Source organism: Lathamus discolor, chromosome 4 (assembly GCF_037157495.1).
Source record: "Lathamus discolor isolate bLatDis1 chromosome 4, bLatDis1.hap1, whole genome shotgun sequence".
NCBI classification, from domain to species: domain Eukaryota; kingdom Metazoa; phylum Chordata; class Aves; order Psittaciformes; family Psittacidae; genus Lathamus; species Lathamus discolor.
In genome coordinates this window covers 111191931-111209775 of record NC_088887.1, presented here as the reverse complement: position 1 = coordinate 111209775, position 17845 = coordinate 111191931, and the positions used below count along the sequence as shown (strand labels likewise).

At 43.0% G+C, this 17845-nt stretch overlaps 1 protein-coding gene across 4 annotated transcripts in view; it reads right to left on the bottom strand.

Annotated features, from left to right (window-relative positions):
• Window positions 1-4964: 4964 nt before the first annotated feature.
• Window positions 4965-17845, bottom strand: part of EXPH5 (exophilin 5) — a 37774-nt gene continuing 24893 nt past the window's right edge. For 3 of the 4 annotated variants that reach the window (XM_065678641.1, XM_065678643.1, XM_065678644.1), the window contains 3 exons: window positions 16345-16420; window positions 14647-14773; window positions 4965-12775 (listed from right to left, as the gene is read on the bottom strand). In XM_065678641.1, coding sequence (XP_065534713.1) covers window positions 7461-12775; window positions 14647-14773; window positions 16345-16420 — 5518 coding nt within the window. In that variant the 3' untranslated portion in view covers window positions 4965-7460. The remainder of the gene's footprint in view (window positions 12776-14646; window positions 14774-16344; window positions 16421-17845) is intronic. The other variant, XM_065678642.1, reaches the window with a different exon arrangement.

Below are 17845 nucleotides of genomic sequence, written 5' to 3'. Positions count from 1 at the left end.
AGCTCGGCCGTGCCCCGCTGCGCAGTGTGTGAGGGGGGCGGCGGCGCTTCGTGCGGCGGCACAACGAGCGCCTCGGCCGGCGGCCTTCCCGCGGGCTGGCCCATAGAACCATCGAGTCATAGAACCAACCAGGCTGGTAAAGGCCTTGCGAGATCATCGAGTCCAGCCGTTACCCAAGGAGTGCCAAGGCCGCCACTAACTCCTGTCACTGAGGGCCTCATCTACACCGTTTGTGAACGCTTCAGGGACAGTGATGCCACCACTGCCCCGGGCAGCCTGTTCCAATGCCTGAGCAGCCTTTGGGGAAGAGGTTTTTACTAATACCCAATCTAAACCTCCCCTGGTGCAGTTTGAGGCCATTTCCTCCTCTCCTATCACTTGTTACTTTGCAGAAGAGACCAGCCACCTCCTCGCTCCATCCTCCTTTCAGGTAGCTGGAGAAAGCAATAAGGTCCTCCCTGAGCCTTCTCTTCCCCAGACTAAACACCAGTGCCCTCAGCCATCCATCATCCAACTTGTGCTCCAGAACCTTTACCAGCTCCATTGCCCTTCTCTGGACCCACTCCAGCACCTCAATATCTCTTTTGTCATGAGGGGCCCAGAACTGAGCACAGGATTCAAGGTGAGGCCTCACCAGTGCTGAGTATGGGGGGATGATCACTGCCCTGGCCCTGTTGGCCACGCTATTTCTTATGGAGGCCAGGATGCTGTTGGCTTTCACCTGGGCACAAGCTGGCTCATGTGCAGTGACTGTCAATCACAGGTCCTCCTCTGGGCAGCTTTCCAGCCACTCTTCCCCAAGGCTGGCAGGCTTCAGGTTCTCAGACTGTGCACTCGGGGATGCAGGGAAAGCCCAGTACCGCTGGTGTGAAAGCAGGGAGTGAGACCCTGAGCACAGGTCTGTGGGAAGGCTGCACTGAGCCCAGCGCATTTATGTCCCAGGAGCTCTGCCTCCCCTGGCCTGTGGGCGCGGTGTGGGCCAGAGTGAGGAGCAGCTGATCTGTGTGTTCTCCTCTTAAACAACACATTACCTGTGGTGTAGGACACAATACAGCCAGCAGCTGAACTGCTGCTCTGGAATTTGAAGAGGAAAAAAACATAGAATCATGGAATCATAGAATGGTTTGGAAGGGACCTGAAAGCTCATCCAGTTCCAAACCCCATGCCATGGGCAGGGACACCTTCCACTAGACCAGGTTGCCCAAAGCCCTGTCCAAGCTGGCCTTGAACACGGCATTGTTCGTGATGGAGCATTTGCTACTTCTTTGGGCAACCTGTGCGAGTGTCTCAGCACCCTCACAGTAAAGAAGGACAGAGCAGACCCTGTTGGGATGTACAGGCACGTTCCCTGCTGCTGAGCTCAGCTGCTGTTGTGGGGAGGAGGCCAAGCTCAGGGCTCTCAGGGTGAGATGCTGGCAGTGGCCCTCACCGGGTGGTAATGCCGGGTGACAGGGAAAGAGGCGTCATAATATTATTCTCTAGAAAATGTAATGGATTTAAAGTACCAAAGCAATGTGATGGAATACAAGTGAATGGGGGAAACCTCCAATGAGTCATCTCCTAAGGTTGTTGTATCATTTTTACCAGAAGTGTTTGCTCTACTAGGAAGTATTTCAGGGTGTTGGTAGATGGGGGTTCCAAGGCTGTAGGAGAATTAAATCAAGCTTCCGTGTAAGGCTGGATTTTCACATGCAAAACAATGATAGCACAAATGAATGCTGCATGGTTTTGAATAACATGAACTTCAAGTCTCTGTGCATACAGACCGTGAAAAACAGGTTCCTTGAAAGTGGAATTATCAAGTCTGGTTTCCTCCTTGCTTTTGTCTTTAGCCTCCTAAACTCCCTCACTTCAAATAACCACAGATTTCCACTGACATACCATGTGTGATACTCCCAACAGGCAAGAGAAAACACGTATGGAGTTATGGATGCGTCATAGTTTATGCCCAGCCTTGAACTAAGTATTATGCAGCCACTTGCTCACTCCCCACCTCCTGGTGGGATGGGAGAATCAGGAAAAAAACAGGTTGAGATAAGAATAATTTAGTAATTGAAATAAAGCAAAAAAAAAAAAAAAAAGAATTATAGAATCATAGAATGGTTAGGGTTGGAAAGGACCTTAAGATCATCTTGTTCTAACTCCCCTGCCATGGGCGGGGACACCTCACACTAAACCATGTCACCCAAGGCTTCACCCAACCTGGCCTCGAACACTGCCAGCAATGGAGCACTCACAACTTCCCTGAGCAACCTATTCCAGTGCCTCACCACCTTTACAGTAAAGAACTTCCTTATATCCAATCTAAACTTCTCCTGTTTAAGTTTTAACCCGTTACCCCTTGTCCTATCACTACAGTTCCTAATGAAGAGTCCCTCCCCAGCATCCCTATAGGCCCCCTTCAGACACTGGAAGGCTGCTATGAGGTCCCCACACAGCCTTCTTTTCTCCAGGCTGAACAGCCCCATCTTCCTCAGCCTGTCTTCATACGGGAGGTGCTCCAGTCCCCTGATCATCCTCATGGCCCTCCTCTGGACTTGTTCCAACAGTTCCATGTCCTTTTTCTGTTGAGGACACCAGAACTGCACACAGTACTTCAGGTGAGGTCTCACAAGAGCAGAGTAGAGGGGCAGGATCACCTCCTTTGACCTGCTGGTCACGCTCCTTTTGATGCAGCCCAGGATACGGTTGGCTTTCTGGGCTGCGAGTGCACACTGAAGCCGGCTCATGCTCATTTTCTCATGAACCAGCACCCCAAGTCTTTCTCCTCAGGGCTGCTCTGAATCTCTTCTCTGCCCAGTCTGTAGCTGTGCCTGGGACTGCTTTGACCCAGCTGTAGAACCTTGCATTATTTTTATGATCTATTATTTATTTAGATTATTAATTAAATAGGGAGAGGAATAAAACCCAATAAACCCATGTGATGCACAATACAATTGCTCACCACCTGCCGACCGATACCCAGCCCGACCCGAGCAGTGATCTGGGCCTTCCGGGTAACTCCCCCCAGTTTCTATACTGGGCATGACATGCTGTGGTATGGAATACCCCTTTGGCCAGTTTGGGTCAGGTGTCCTGTCTCTGCTTCCTCCTGGCTTCTTGTGCCCCTTGTCACTGGCAGAGCATGAGACTGAAAAGTCCTTGATCAGGCTGCTCCCTGGGGAATGTGGGGAGGAGCATAGAACCATGGCTGGCAGCAGGGCTTCACCAGGGCCCTCCCTACGTGTGGCAAACAGCCTGTGGGGCAGCCAAGAGGCCACATCACCCAGCAGGCTTGTGGGGACAGGACAGGGCTGAGGTCAGGCAGCGACATCAATCTGCAGATCAGGATCAGGCCTGTGAGGGGAACTGGGGTCAGACCCAGCTCTGGGGTTGCTGCAGGGCCCTGGGGACATCAGCCTGCATGTGGGGCTGGGCTTGGCAGGGGCCAAGGCTGGTCAGACAAGGCTGTAGGGAGATCATAGAATCATGGAGTGGTTTGGAAGGAACCTTAAAGCTCATTTAGTTCCAACCCCCTGCCATGGGTAAGGACACCTTCCACTAGAACAGAGTGCTCAAAGCCCCATCCAGCCTGGCCTTGAACATTGCTAGGGATGGGGCAGCCACAGCTTCTCTGGGCAACTCATGCCAGTGCCTCAGCACCCTCACGGTAAAGAATTTCTTACTAATAGCTGAACTAAACCTCCCCTCTGTCAGTTTAAAACCATTCTCGCTTGTCCTGTCACTACAGGCCCTTGTAAAAAGTCCCACTCCAGATTTGCTGTTGGTCCGCTTAAGGTACTGGAAGCTGCTCTAAGGTCTCCCTGCAGCCTTCTCCATGCTGACAGACCCAGCTCTCTCAGCCTGTCTCCACAGCAGAGGTGCTTCAACTTCTGATCATCTTTGTCACTTCCTCTGGACTTGCTCCAACAGGTCCATGTCCTTCTCGTGCTGGGGGCCTCAGATCTGAACTCCCTGGTAGGCAGTGAGGGGGTACATGGGCCACCAGAGAATCCTGGCAGCAATGAAAGCCAATGTCAGCCTAGGCTGTATGAACAGGGCAGAGCCAGAGGTCAAGGGGAGTCATTATCCCCCTCCACTCAGTGCTTGCTAGACCACATGCAGATACTGCATCCAGCCTTGGGCTCCCCAGTGTGAGATATCAATAAAGTGGATCAAATTTGGAGAGGCCATGGAGAGGGAGTGTCTGAAGCACTGGCTGTGTGAGGAGAGGCTCGGCCAGCTGGGCTTGCTTAGCCTGGAGCAGAGATGGATTTGGAGAAGGGATGGACCTTGCAGAAGCCCCCGCTGCCCTTGGGGAGATCAATGAGGAGGTGACACACAGAAGGACAAGAGAACTGGCATAAGTTGAGAGATGTCACTGAGATGTTAGATGTTAGAAATGTTAAGAGGTGACTCATGTCACCTGGGGACACCTAATGGGTGAACAGAGATGTAGACAGAAACACTGCCTCAGCTCACAAACCGTGTTTCCTTCTGAAACCAGGCTGAGGGACTGCGTCACTGAACTCAGGTGCCACATTCACTGGCTGTAGTAATTAAGGTTGAAAGGCAGTGGTGAGTCTAACACCCTGTCACCATGCTGCACGTGGCGGCCAGGCTCCACTCAGGCCTAATTCCAGCTAAAGTGATCTTCAAGTGGAGCTCACCACCTTGTAAACCTGCTCATCAAATACTACCTTTGGCCCCTACCTGGAGTATCAGCTCCTCGAGGCAAGTTGTAGGCATATGGCTGATTAATATGTCTATTGTAGAGATACAGCCACTGATAGTACTGGTATTCTGGGGACTCCTCAGCTGGTAGGACAGCAGAAGGCAGCAATATGCACATGGCTAAGGCAGCACATCCTCCCCCTGCACAAGGCAGGCCTGTGCCATGCAGGTGTGCAATGGAGCCAGGCTGGTGCCCTGCGTGGAGTCTGTGGTACGTCCAGTAAGTGAAAAATACACACAGTACCGATACATTTTTCATTTGAATGCAGAATTTATTTCAAAGACTTTTAAATAGGAAACTCCTATAAATTATGAACATTTATAGAACATACTTTTGCCAAGGAAAAAGCTTGGAAGAGTGAAGGTGTCAAAATCCAGCTCTGATGAACAGAACAGAGCTGGTTGCTATTCAAAGGGTATTTTCCTCTGTGTTTTCACACAATTGACTGTTTTACAGAATACCATTATTCGGTGTAAATATTACTTTACAGATCTTCAAAGGGCTGCAGTCTTCACAACTGATTTATGCCCAAAAGCAGTTTTTACTTGCTTCCATTAAATCAAGGCACCTGATTTGCTGCACTTACATAGCATAGATTGCATAGCAAATGAAAAAAAAATGTATGCCAACAAGGTGAGAACTTAATCCAACTTCTGTTGAGCAGGTAGAAAATATTTCCAAGTAAAAATGTCCTAAACTGTCCCCTTGTAGTCAGGTAAAAGTGTCTGACCATTTACTGCCCCTGTAAACATTTATTTTATTATTCTTTACCTTATGTAGGCTGCTGTTCCCAGGGTTTGGGCTAATGTATTTTGCAGAAACGTACAGCAGCACATATTCCTCACTGACATTCAGCTGTTTTTATTGTCTTACTCTACAGAATCCTGTATGTATAGAATAGAGCTGTTTACAGAAAGACATTTCTCCTTAGAATACCTCATTTGACAAACTGGAATTTCCTTCCAGCTTATCTCCTTACAGAACAGGCACGTCATAAAGATCAATTCTGACTATAAATACATAGTTTATATTAGTCCTTTTATGTACAACAACAGACAAATTACCCCAGTATAAAGATACTTACATATTGGTACAGATATGAACTATAGACCCACTTCTTCAACGAAGTTTACAGTATAAAAAAAATAAGGATACCAGTTACCCACTATAGTATTTTCATCATTTAGTTTCTTGTGGAGCAGTCAGTGATACAAGCATTGCTTGTTTTGTGTAAAATATATTATTTTAGAATACCAGTATTCTGTCCTTCCACTTACAAAAATACAATTATGTCCTACAGAAATTTTATTGAATTAAAAAGCGTATAAAAAATACGGCTCATCATTTAGACCATATGTGAAATTAGAATTAAAGTAGAAGTAAATGTGTGATTACTTAAAAATACTATCTTCTGGCTCAGAGAGCCACTTTGATTAAGTTAGAAATTTAATGGCCAGAGATGAGTTTTGGCTACTGAGTAATGATACTACATTATTAGTGTGGCCAAAGAACAGCCACTGAAAAATGCTTACAGATGTTCAGTTTGAAGGATAAAAATACCATGGTGATGGCAGGAGTGGTTGAAAAATACCAAAAAGGGATGGTAGTTTAGCAAAAGGCAAAGGGCATTTCTTGCTGCTTTTATTTGTGTGTAAAAACCTGCCAGCCTCTTGCGACCCAGTTCAGGTGGTGCTGCCCTGAAGGAGCCCAGCTGAGCAGAAGAGAACTTAGGGACATTGTAAGACGTGTTGGTTATGGTTGTCTCCTTGCTACTAGGACAGCCTAGGATTCAAACTGTGAGGTTTATATAGGAAATAAATCGGGCAGATCTTTTTACATTTTGCATGGTTTAAAGCGTTGGATTATTAATCCAAATGCATCCGTTCCTAAATCAAAGGCAGGAATCTTGGCTGTTCATTTCAGCTGTAACCAAAGCTGTGCTGTCAGGAATCTCCCATGTCTGAAGAGCAGATTTCCATGCTCGGCTGTGTTTCTCAACATCCTTAGGAATTCTGGTGGGTTTTGCAGTGCTGTGCCCTTTACTGAGCTGCTTCCTATGCACTAGCAACACTTCTGTAACTCACATTGCTCACTGCTCTGGCAACGCTGTGGAGAAAAATTTTGGTGTGGAATCTGCCTCATCTGCACGTCAGAACAAACGCCACCAGGGACATTGCTGCTGTGCTTCCCAGGAATGCAGAAAAAGAACATTCATAGAGAATAAGCTGTAAAAACCAGAACAGGTTTTGTTCTGCGGGGGAGTTTGTTGGGTGGGATGGATTGGCATTATCATTCTTGATCTGGTAAATGAGGAAAAATGGAGAAACTAATTTCAGCAAAGTAACCTCTTGGTTTTCTGTTAAGTCCCGTAAGAAAAAGTAGCTCAAGCTAGAATTTATCCATTCCAGCACTGCTTTGCTGGCAGGAGCCTACACCACTGCTTGCTGACTCAGAGGAAAGCCATCTCTGGAGTTACACTGCTCAAAGCTCCACAGTTGTTTACCTTCTATTATTTTGGGAAGGGATATTTTTAAGATTTGTTTTCCCTGCTAGAGAAACAACAATGGTGAAGCCAGATATTTAATACAAAAGTCAGATGCTCGGGTAATGTAACATACTAACTTCTTCAGAACTAATGAAGTTGTACCAATTTATAGCAGCACAAGAACTGGCTCAAAGTATTTTACATGTTTTTGCCTGCCCAGAAACCACCGAGCTATTGTGCCATCTTAGTACTATGGGCCCTTCATAGCTCAGATTCCTTATCTACCTCATCTAGGTAGTATTCATCATCAGTGGTGGTATCACTGTCTGAGTCTGAATAAGCTGCTGGGTCTTCCTGATAGATATCAGTCGGTTCTCGGGGGGAAGAAGCAGCCGATGACATTTTGCTCCCAGTAGAACTTGAGCTCAGAAGTTCAGCCCTGTTTATAGAAGGGGTCTCTCCATCTCTAAGAGCACCAGGGTTATTAAGAAGACAAGGTCTCCATAATCGCCCTTCTGTGAGTGACCTCTTGATATTTTCCAGGAAAGCCAACTGTTGTTCTTTGCCAAATATACCAAATTCAACAGAAGGATACATCAGATTTCTAGTGCTGTAACATTTCTCATCATCTGATGCCCAGTTTTCATTTTCATCACAAGACAACAGCTCCGAGTAAGATTTAAATCTCTTCCCATGTATGCCCTCTTTTGGTAGAATATTGCTTCCTGAGGCAAAGGTCGCATGGGAATCTGGAGCACAAATACTCTCAGAGAGGTGACGCTCACGCTGACTTTTGGCGTGACCCTTGCGCAACTGAGAGCTGTGCAAGTTAGCATTTTTTAAGCTAGCAGGCTGAGAGGTGTTTTGGCATCGACTAAGCACTGTCTGGGAAGTCAAGTTTTGCTCTGGATATGTGTCTGCCTGCAAGCAATTATTTACATAGGTGTTTGAGTTTTTGTCGGTTAAAAGCAGCAAGGGAGGACTGCAGGCATGACTGCTAGCTCTTCTTTTTTCATCATCCAGAGCATCTGATGTAGTAGTACTGGGAGAAATGGGCTGGCTTTTGCTTTCTAACCTGAGATCAAGTGTTTGGGAATTCTTATTTCTTGTGGTTACTGCTTTATCTGGAAAGAGGGTTGTAAGACTTGGCCTATTTTCCACTTTCACTGTAGTTTTTTTGGGACTGGTGGCTTCCTTCTGGGTGTATGAGCTTGTAAAAGACCTCCAATTGGCGTTATTAACACGCAAAGAAGGATTATTCTGAACTTCAGTCTTCTTATTCTCAGCTATTCTTGGCTTTGGCATATTCTTATCAGAGTCCAGACTGTGATTCTGATTTTTGTTGTTCGACTGCAGGAATGGCTGATGGGAATCCCCTGGAACCAATGAGTCAAGGGACATGTCGGCCTCTAAAGAAGTGGCACTTCCATCATTCTGTGAAAAGATGTTACTTATGTGCGGTTTGGGAGGTAAGTTTTTACTTGAAAATTTTCGACTTGTTTTGTAAACAGCAGCCAATTTATTTTTAATTGAAGGTCTGTTTTTCCTTTTTTCTATATCTTTGACTTTGTCTCTTGTGCAGTCAGAGAGAAGCTTGTTCTCATCTTCTGCTCTCTGTGTTATCTTCTGATCTTGTGTTACCCTGAGGACTTTATCTTTACAGGTCATGTTCAGGCTGCCTTCACTGTGCCTCTCTGATTCTTGCAAACCACTATAATCTTTACCCATCCGAACACCCTGTGAGCTTTGCTGTTTTTTAATCTTTGAATTCTTTACTTCATCTGTGCCTGTGCTAACCACTTTGTCAAGCTGAAGTGATAGATCAGCACTAGGAGCTGTGCTTACCTCAGATGCTTTGCCCTGAGACCCCGAAAGCCCTTTGCTACAAGAGTTTATATGATTCGCATTTTTTCTTGAACTGTCAGCCCTTAATTGTAGTCCACTATGTTTATTATTATGCAGAGGGCTGGCTTGGTGTCGGAAATTTACTCTCTGTTTGACTTCAGTGCTATCCCTGTACTTGTCTTCTGCAGGAGGAAGTGGCACATCAGCACACTCTGCGTTACTGCTCCTTCCAAGGGAACTTTTCTCTCCCGAACGAAGGAGTAAACTGTTCAGATTTTTACTGGAGTTCACTTTAGAGGCCTGAGAGCAGTTTTCAGAGCTTCCCTTCTGTATTATATTTTTATTTGTTGAAGTAGAATACAAAGGATTCCCTAAATGCCTGCCTGGCTTGGGAGGAGTTGGTAAAGTGGACATTAGTGGTGTGGCTGTCTGTAAAATTTCCTTCTTTTCTTTTAGACATGTTTTCGCATTTTGGCTGCTTGAAGCATCAGAAATGGCCTTACCTGACTTAACCACTATTGCAGTGGATTGTGTCACCATGTCATTTTCTGCTAAAGAAGTATCTGCTGAACTATCTTTCCTGTTATGTACTGTACTCATCGACTTCGAAGTACATCTCTTCTCAGAGCTAGGAGATAAGTGGGAATTCTCTTCCTCACTATCAACAACAGCTCCTAAATTCTGAGGTGTGACCAAAGCTAAAGATACTTGGTCAGAAGAATATGAAGGCACCTCTTTTCCCACAGTACTGAGGGAAAAAATATTTGCTAAACTCACATGACCTTCATTTTTCTTGCTTTGTATTCTTGGTGAATGAGCATTTTCTTTGGGACAAGCTAAATCTGCATCCTCTGGATTATCTCTAAAGAGGTTACAAAATGTTCTCGAATGCCTCCGTGGCAACGTGTAATAAATCGAAACCAGTTCATGATACTTGACATGATCTTCATCAACACAAACTGTAAATGTGCTTGTAGTTTTGTATTTCTGCAAAAAATTTCCCCTGTCACTACAATCTGAAAACACAGAGGATTCTCTTCTGCTTAGATGTTTACATCTATCTGTCAGTTCAACTAACGTGTTACTACTTACTGAATCATTAGGACTTTTGGTTAAAGGACTGGGGTAATCTTTTTCTTTGTTACTTGTAGCAGCATTTAATGATGCTGATGTTAAAAAGGAATGTTTTGAGTCCAAACAAGACACATCTCTTTGATTAAAACGAAAGGCATCAGAACTACGTGGAATTTCAGACCTTAAGTAATTGTACATTGTTCTGCTTTCTCTAGGTAAAGAGATGGGTGTATCTGACATAATACTACCAGCAATGCTAGCTGATTTTCTGGGTAAAGTATAATAAATAACAAGTGGGTCAGGAGATTTGAGGCTGTTTCTTCTAGGGGAGCCAGTAATGCTGCAGCTACTGGTGTGTCTCAGCAAGCCATCTTTCTTGTGAAACCTTTCAGTACAAGGTGAATTACTCCTTAGTTTTCCAATTTCTTTTTCAAGGCAAAAATAACTTAAACTATGATCAGAGGTCTTGGCATCTCCATCAAAGCTGTGCATATAAGTATTTCCAGAATTTCGATTTTGTAAAGAACTAGTAGTGGGTTGTCCATTACAGTCCTTAGTAACTAAAGTGCCTGTATTTTGCAGTGTTTTCTGTGCAGTCTTTTCAGTAACATGTATTCTGTTCACTTGGGCTGTTTTTTCACCTTCTGCTTGAGATTCAGTAACTGTGCCACTTACTGAAGAGCTAGTTAGTGTTCCCAAACATTTAGAATTGTCTTTATGAGAAAGTGCACGTGGAGAGCTTTGTGAGGAGCTAGATGAACATTCAGGAGGACAGGACAACATGCCTTGACAGTTTGCTAATTTTTCAGTGGATGGAGCAGAAGCAACATTCAGCAGTGAGGAGCGTCTCTTTGGAGTAGCTTGGTTAATGTCTTCTGTACTCCAATTATCCTGTTTGATGCTCTCTCTTGCTGCATAGTGCAGATTATGTTCCCAGTCTTTCTGACTTGGAAGAAAAGGTTCCTTTCTGCTCTCATTAGCTGTTAAAATACAGGCAGGTTGTCTGAACACACTGTTGGGTGGGCAGTCGTTTCCCTTCATTTGTACATTTCTTTTGTCACAGTTTGACATACATATTTTTGCAATATCTCCTCTGGCAGTGCCTTGGGTTTGTCTCTTTGATCTCATTGTGTTAAAGAGAGATGCATCGTTCTGTAACGTGGCAGAAGCAGGACTGTTAGAGGGAAAACTCTGGTTGTTGATGTAGTTTGTATCTACTTGTTGAGAAACTGACTGTAGTAACATGTTTTCATCTGACAGTTTCATACCTTCAACCTTTTCTAGTTGTGTAAAGTCTGCTTTAGTGCTTCTTTGTGCAATGTCAACTGAACTCCTGTTCAGTCCAATAGGTTTTGTTTGATCCTTCAAATCAGGAAAGACTGACTCATCAGTTGTGTTACTACATGAAGAAACTGAAGAGTTACAACTTTGCCAAGGCTGACAGCCCTCAGTAAATTCTGAAAAAGTTCTACTTGCACTTCTTGTTATCCTTTTGATATTCAGATTTTCTGGAGAATACATGTGAAAATCATTCTGCAGGCGCTGTGAACCAAACTTGGCATTCTTTGTATGTGCCCACTGCTGCTCATTTAAGTTGGCCATCATTGCTTCAAAGCTGGCATCAGGGGAAAGAAATGCTTCATCACTGTAGTACTGAGGAGTATCAGTCCAAGAAGGATAGCAGTCTCTTTTTTCGTAAGGAGAATTTTTTTGGTTTGCATACAACATGCCATGAGAAGTGTCTCTATAGTAGGATCTAGAGAGATTGTTTTCTGATTTGTATGATGGATAATTTTCCCAGTTATCAAAGGGCAATGGAGAAGTAGCTTTGTCAGGGCAACTAACTCTACTAAAGCAATTACTGCTTGAAATAGATCTTCTGTAGTGGTGTTTTGTGTGGTAACATCCGTATTTCCTGGTTTCTTGCAAAGTGCTGGAATATCTGCTAGGGTCTGTAGCATGAAACTCCATCAGCGACTGGGTTCTAAACATCTTTTCTTGGGTTGGTGTTTGTTCACGGGAGTCTGGTGTGTTGTTCCATACAATAGAAGACAGAGGAATTCTCTTTGGGTTCTGTCGACCAAATCTTGGTACAAAGCCATTCTTGGTCTCTCTTGCCAGTGGATGTAAACTAGATCCTGATAGCTGGTCAGAAGATACTGATGATAGACATCTCCGAAGGGAACATACAGAGTAACTTCTGCCAGCTGTATCCCTGTTCATACAACTCTTGTGCCTAAATCCACTGTTGTGAGTTATGGAAGGAGGATATAAGCTACCTTCTGAAGACCGTCCAAAAGAAACAGAAGGCAGCCTGCTGCTTAGTAGATGAGGATTTCCATCAACTGGGTCACCATATCTATAGTCATCTTGAAAGGCTGTCTGGTGCCAGTTTACATATGCACTATGTAATTTCCTTGGTCTGATGAAAATCTTGTGTTCATCTTTGGCTCTTACTGTTCTCAATCCATCTGGGAAAAATGTGCTAGGCATGTCACTCCAGTCATTTCTGCGTTGCCCCCTACTAGCAGTCTGCCTCTTTAGGGTTGGGAATGCACTACTGTATTGGACATTTGATGCACTGCTAGTAGAAACTATCCTGTCCAATGGGTCTTGGGCTTGCTCCTGGGCCAGCTGGTCATCCAGATCGTTGAGAACTGTACAGGGGAAAAAAAAAATGTGTTTGGTTTTGTTTGATAATCTTCTGACTGTTTAAGTTTAGAAGTTTCATACACTACAATTAATAATCAGAACTAGGTTTAAAAGAGTCAGCTTCTCAGCATTCAAAACCCTCCCCAAACCACATATTCTTCCTCCACAGGACCTGTCAGCAGTCACCCATTATGACTGCAAGGAAAAAAATGTGCTGCTCTATGAGTGATCTTAAAGCTGCTCTTTATGTAAATGTTAGTCTTTATGCTATTTAAAAGAAAACAAAACAGATTGAAGTCTGAATTCTTACTCATGAGCATGTGTGTGTAAACTTTCCAAATCTAGTTTGTAAGCAAAAAAATCACTAGGAAGACATGGATCTTTATGTGTGCTCATAAAGCACAGTTATGATGCAACTGTAAGAAAACACAGAATCCTGAAAACCAGCAAACAAACATATTCAGTAGCCTGGCATGTTCACTGTCTTATTCAGAAAAGAAGTTCTCCGCTAAACTGTAGATTATTACTTTAAAATGAGCACTGAAAATGGCATTTTCTGGATAGAAAAGTGTAATTAAATAGCTAGGAACCCGTGATTCATCTCATGAACCAGAATTAAACACTATACAGCTCAATTAACCAAGATGTTCAGTCATAAGACTGACAACAATGTATTTAAAGTATTTTATCGGCAACAACAATTATGCCTTCGCTAGCTGTATTCTTTCGTATTTTGAAAATAGCATATGTAAGATATAACCACAAATGGATATGGCTGTTTTGCTACAGCATTTCCTAATTCATTTAAATAAAAAAGACTGACTGATCAGTCATTACAGATCTGAGCTAATAGTACAGATATCATTAAGAAAGCACTGCCAGGTATGCATAGTTGGAATAAAACGTGATATGAAAGTAGTAAAATTTAGCTTTTTTCTAAGTTTCTCTTTAGCACAGAAGAGAGAAGATGCTTGAGAGAGGCAGCTTAGAACAACAAAAAAGATGAGCTGTTTCTGAGTCTTCCCTTTGGAGGACATCAGCCAAGCTACGTACAGGTTTAGTCTATCAGTGGACAAGTGTGCACATGACTGACACCCAAAAGCAGTGACAGGTGTGTGTTTCAGAAGAGCCACTGCAGTGGTTCACCCTGCAGTGCTCTTCTCTTCCAGCATTGCCAACTCACCCACTGCTTCTCAATCATGCTTTCAACCTCTGATTTCTTGTAATTTTGGGTGGTAGAAAGTAATATTAATGGACATTTGTCTGCACAGATCCGAGAGAGTTTGTGGAAGAACACCTCAGTACTCCCATAGGCTGAGTCTGATCTTGCTTTGCTTCCCAGCAGTGAGAAGACAAAAAAGAACTAACAGCTTCTGTGTGGTTCTATAAGGGCCCCCCGAAAACTAACTGAATGTCACAATACCTTTTGCTTCTCTTTTCTGAGGCTTTACAATTCACAAAACCAGGCCCAGTAATTCATCATTATCAAAACTATGCATGCAGGAAACTGGGATGAAATTCTTACATAATTGTATGTCTACATCTAAAGGATGCAATATGGGCTCCTGTCAGAATCAGCAGAGAAATGTATGCTCTTAAGTTCTGATTCTTCTGAACTGCGTCAGTATGAGATGAAACACACTCTAAGAGTGACCAGTGACATATTCTGAAGTGTCACAATACACTGTACACAACACACAATACAATACAGCAGATATTATGCTGTCAGATGAAGCCATCAAAAAGTAGCCACTATGGTACAAAGTAATAGCCATATCTTTAACATCTACGTGTTTGCAGAGAATGCTCTGAGACCAATCATCACAGTCACTTCTGGTAACAATAATATCAGAACAAAGTAAGGACACACACTTACCATTGAAAAACTCCTTCTCTAGCTGTTCACTCCATTCCTGTGTACTTTTCTCCATCATTTCATTTTGGTTTGCATCAAAAGTATGACCATCTGTTTCAGTTGCCATTGGGGAATTGCACATTTCAGCCTGTTAGAAATTGTAAGGCAACATGATTTTAGTTCTACATGTGAGTTCAGATCATGTTTCACGTCACATCACATCACAAATTGTGTTATAAGTCAGAGTCAGCAAATTCTCTGTGGGTCCATTAAATGTAGCATTATTATAATACACCACTGAGGATTGTAAAGTTGTATGCATTTTAGAGACTTTTACATATGTAATAAGGAGATTGGCTCATCTTGTCCTCATTCTGTAGCATGTTTTCAATACATGAGTTATAATGACCTTAAATATTAAGGGGTATAGTTCGCTTATTTTCTCCATATGCATCCTTACTGCACTGTATCTCTTAATTCAGTTTTTCCTAATCACCTGTTTCTTCACCAGCACATTTTAAAGTTCACACACTCACCTCCCAACAGAGATTTAATAATTTAACACCACAGTCAATTTTTGTATTGCAAGGCAGCACTTTAGGGGGCTGTGATAAATTACCTTAGCAGCAGGAAAAATGTCATCCTATTCCCCATCTGAGTTTAGTTTACATGTTAAGATGGAGAGTTTCCTGTGCCATCCATCTTTCTCTCAGCTCACAGCCTCAGATGGTAAAAGTGCAGACAATTGCTGAACTGCTGATTTATTTTAGCTGAGACTCTTCCTCCTTTATTAAATAAAACCCCTTACTACTTTTCAGTTCTCAATATTCATAGTATTTTACTTGTCTATCTATGATAGTCTATTTATATAATAGGCACGATTCTCTGATAAGATCTTTGTTCAGTCATATATTAATATAGATTATCCCTTTGTTTTTGAAATATGAGAGAAGGGAGGTGGCCAATTTACCTCCTCTATACCTTTGATTATATACTGTATACCTTCTTAGTCCCCTCTGTGGTTATACCATACAATCGAAGAGGAGGAAAGACACGTTAGTAATACAGGGTAATAGAGTAATTAAACTAACAAATATCATCCTTGGAGGAAATCTGTTTATTTCAACAGCATGCACTTACATCAGAAATAAATCTGTTTTTTCACCCTTAAATTGAGCTTGTGCTTATAAAATGGAACATTCAGCCAAAAATAATTTCCTACTGTCAAAATTTATATTTACACAGTAATTCTGCTGGTGGAAATGTTGCAGGAGAGGCTCTAGCTTATTGCCTGCCTGAGTCACCTCCTCTTTTTCACCCTTGCACAAACAAAAAGAAACAAAGTAAATACTATAGATTATTTATTCAGTGCGAGCTTGGACCTATTTGCAGCTTGGTTACAGTTGCCAAAATACGTGAGGGTTTTGGCCTAGGAAATTATCCGTGCAATTATTGGTCATTAAGAAAGAACTGAAAAGTGATCAGAGCTAGACTTAGAGCTTACCTAGGAAAGCTCTGCATTTGTACAGATAACAGAGCAAGGTCATTCTACTCCATTCAACAGGTTCACAACACAGACACTTTACTCAGCATTTAAAACAAGAACTGCAAGAATACTGTTTAAACAGGTGTTATATCAACAGCCAAAACAAAGGGGACTAGGTTTTGAAAAATCTGTGGTTTAAACATTGCTAACAATAAAGTTGATATGCTACTTACTGTTGCCATTTCTTCCACTTTCAAAGATGGGCTAGCAGAACTGTCACATCTGTAGGCAGAAGGATTTACATGTTGGCTTTGAAAAGAAACATAATGTAATTTTACTAGGTAGCAAATATCCAGCAGTTTAACAACTATTGAGAAGCACCTGAAAAAGGACTCCTCCATGAAGAAACCATCCTTCCCCCCTCAAAAAAATCCTGCTAACAATAAAATGCAGGGGAAATGTAGCATTCAGTTTGGCCTTGTCAGCTTGCAAATGTTGCAGCTGCACAGCCAAGAATGAACTCAGCCTACTGATATCTCAATGTCTGCAACACACATAAAGTAATTGTTTCAATGCAGCTTTATGATAACATGTTATTACTTCTCTTTCCAAACAACAATAATTTAGTAGGTACTACAAAGTTAGCTTTGGCTAGTTCTAAATCTGCAAGGGGGCTACATCTGCAATACCATAGCTTTTCTCTTCCATTTCACCGTGCTCAGATGCAGAGCTGTGCTCTCCCCCTTTGAAGGAGGAGAGACAGACAGCAGACTTTTCAGTGCGAACTTTGGAACTTAATGCTAGTCACCCAAAACAGCCTTTATTTACCAATTTGTAACACACGGTGGAAGACTGGTCTGCTTTTCTAAGCTATACAGAACTGCAAGGGCTTGGCAGAGACCCGGCTAGAGAGTCTGTGAGTAATGCCGTGGTTAGGACAAGCTGAGAAGTACTGAACATAAAAGGTATTCTGTTCTACGGGGTAACTTGCAGACATCCCCATGCAAAATAAACTAAAGAAACAAGAACAGGACTTGACTTCACTGAGTCTATTCCAGTCTGCAGCTCCTTATTTTACAACTAAGCAAACCCAGGCCCTTCAAAAGCCCTGAAGGAAACGTTGCTCAGCTTGTGTTTATCGCCTGCTCTTCCTGGTCTCAGAAACTGTTTTTTCCCAGGAAGTTAGCTCTTGAGAGAAAGTGAAGTAGAGAAAGACAGTTCTGCTCAGTCCTGTTTGTCTCAAAGTCTGCTTGAATGACCTTGTTCTTCGGCTCTTAAAACTTTCTTGTGCTCAGGTAAGACTACTTTATTGTGCTTCAACAGCAAGTATAAACCGGCTTGTTGGCAGGTTCTTTGTGGCCCAGCCTTTCCTCCTGTAGTGCTTTGTCATTTGTTTGCAATGTGCTTGCAGGCAGGGAAGAACAGTTGAAAGGTGCAATTTGTTTTTACTTCTGTAATTGTGAACTGTAAAACCAGGATTCCTCTCTGACATGGGGTCCAACTGAAACCAAAGGAAACAAACAAGCCTGTTGACCTCAGTGGGCTTAGGATCCGGCCAGATGATCTGAATCCGAAATTCCTCATTTTACCTTGTAGCACTGAATATGAACAGTGCTATGTTCATGGTGCTATATTCAGTGGGTTACTGCTCCCTGTGAATGAAGTTTACAGAACCTGGACTCAGAGACGTATGTATAGCTCTTCCTTTAAACCAAAATACTGCTGACTACGTTT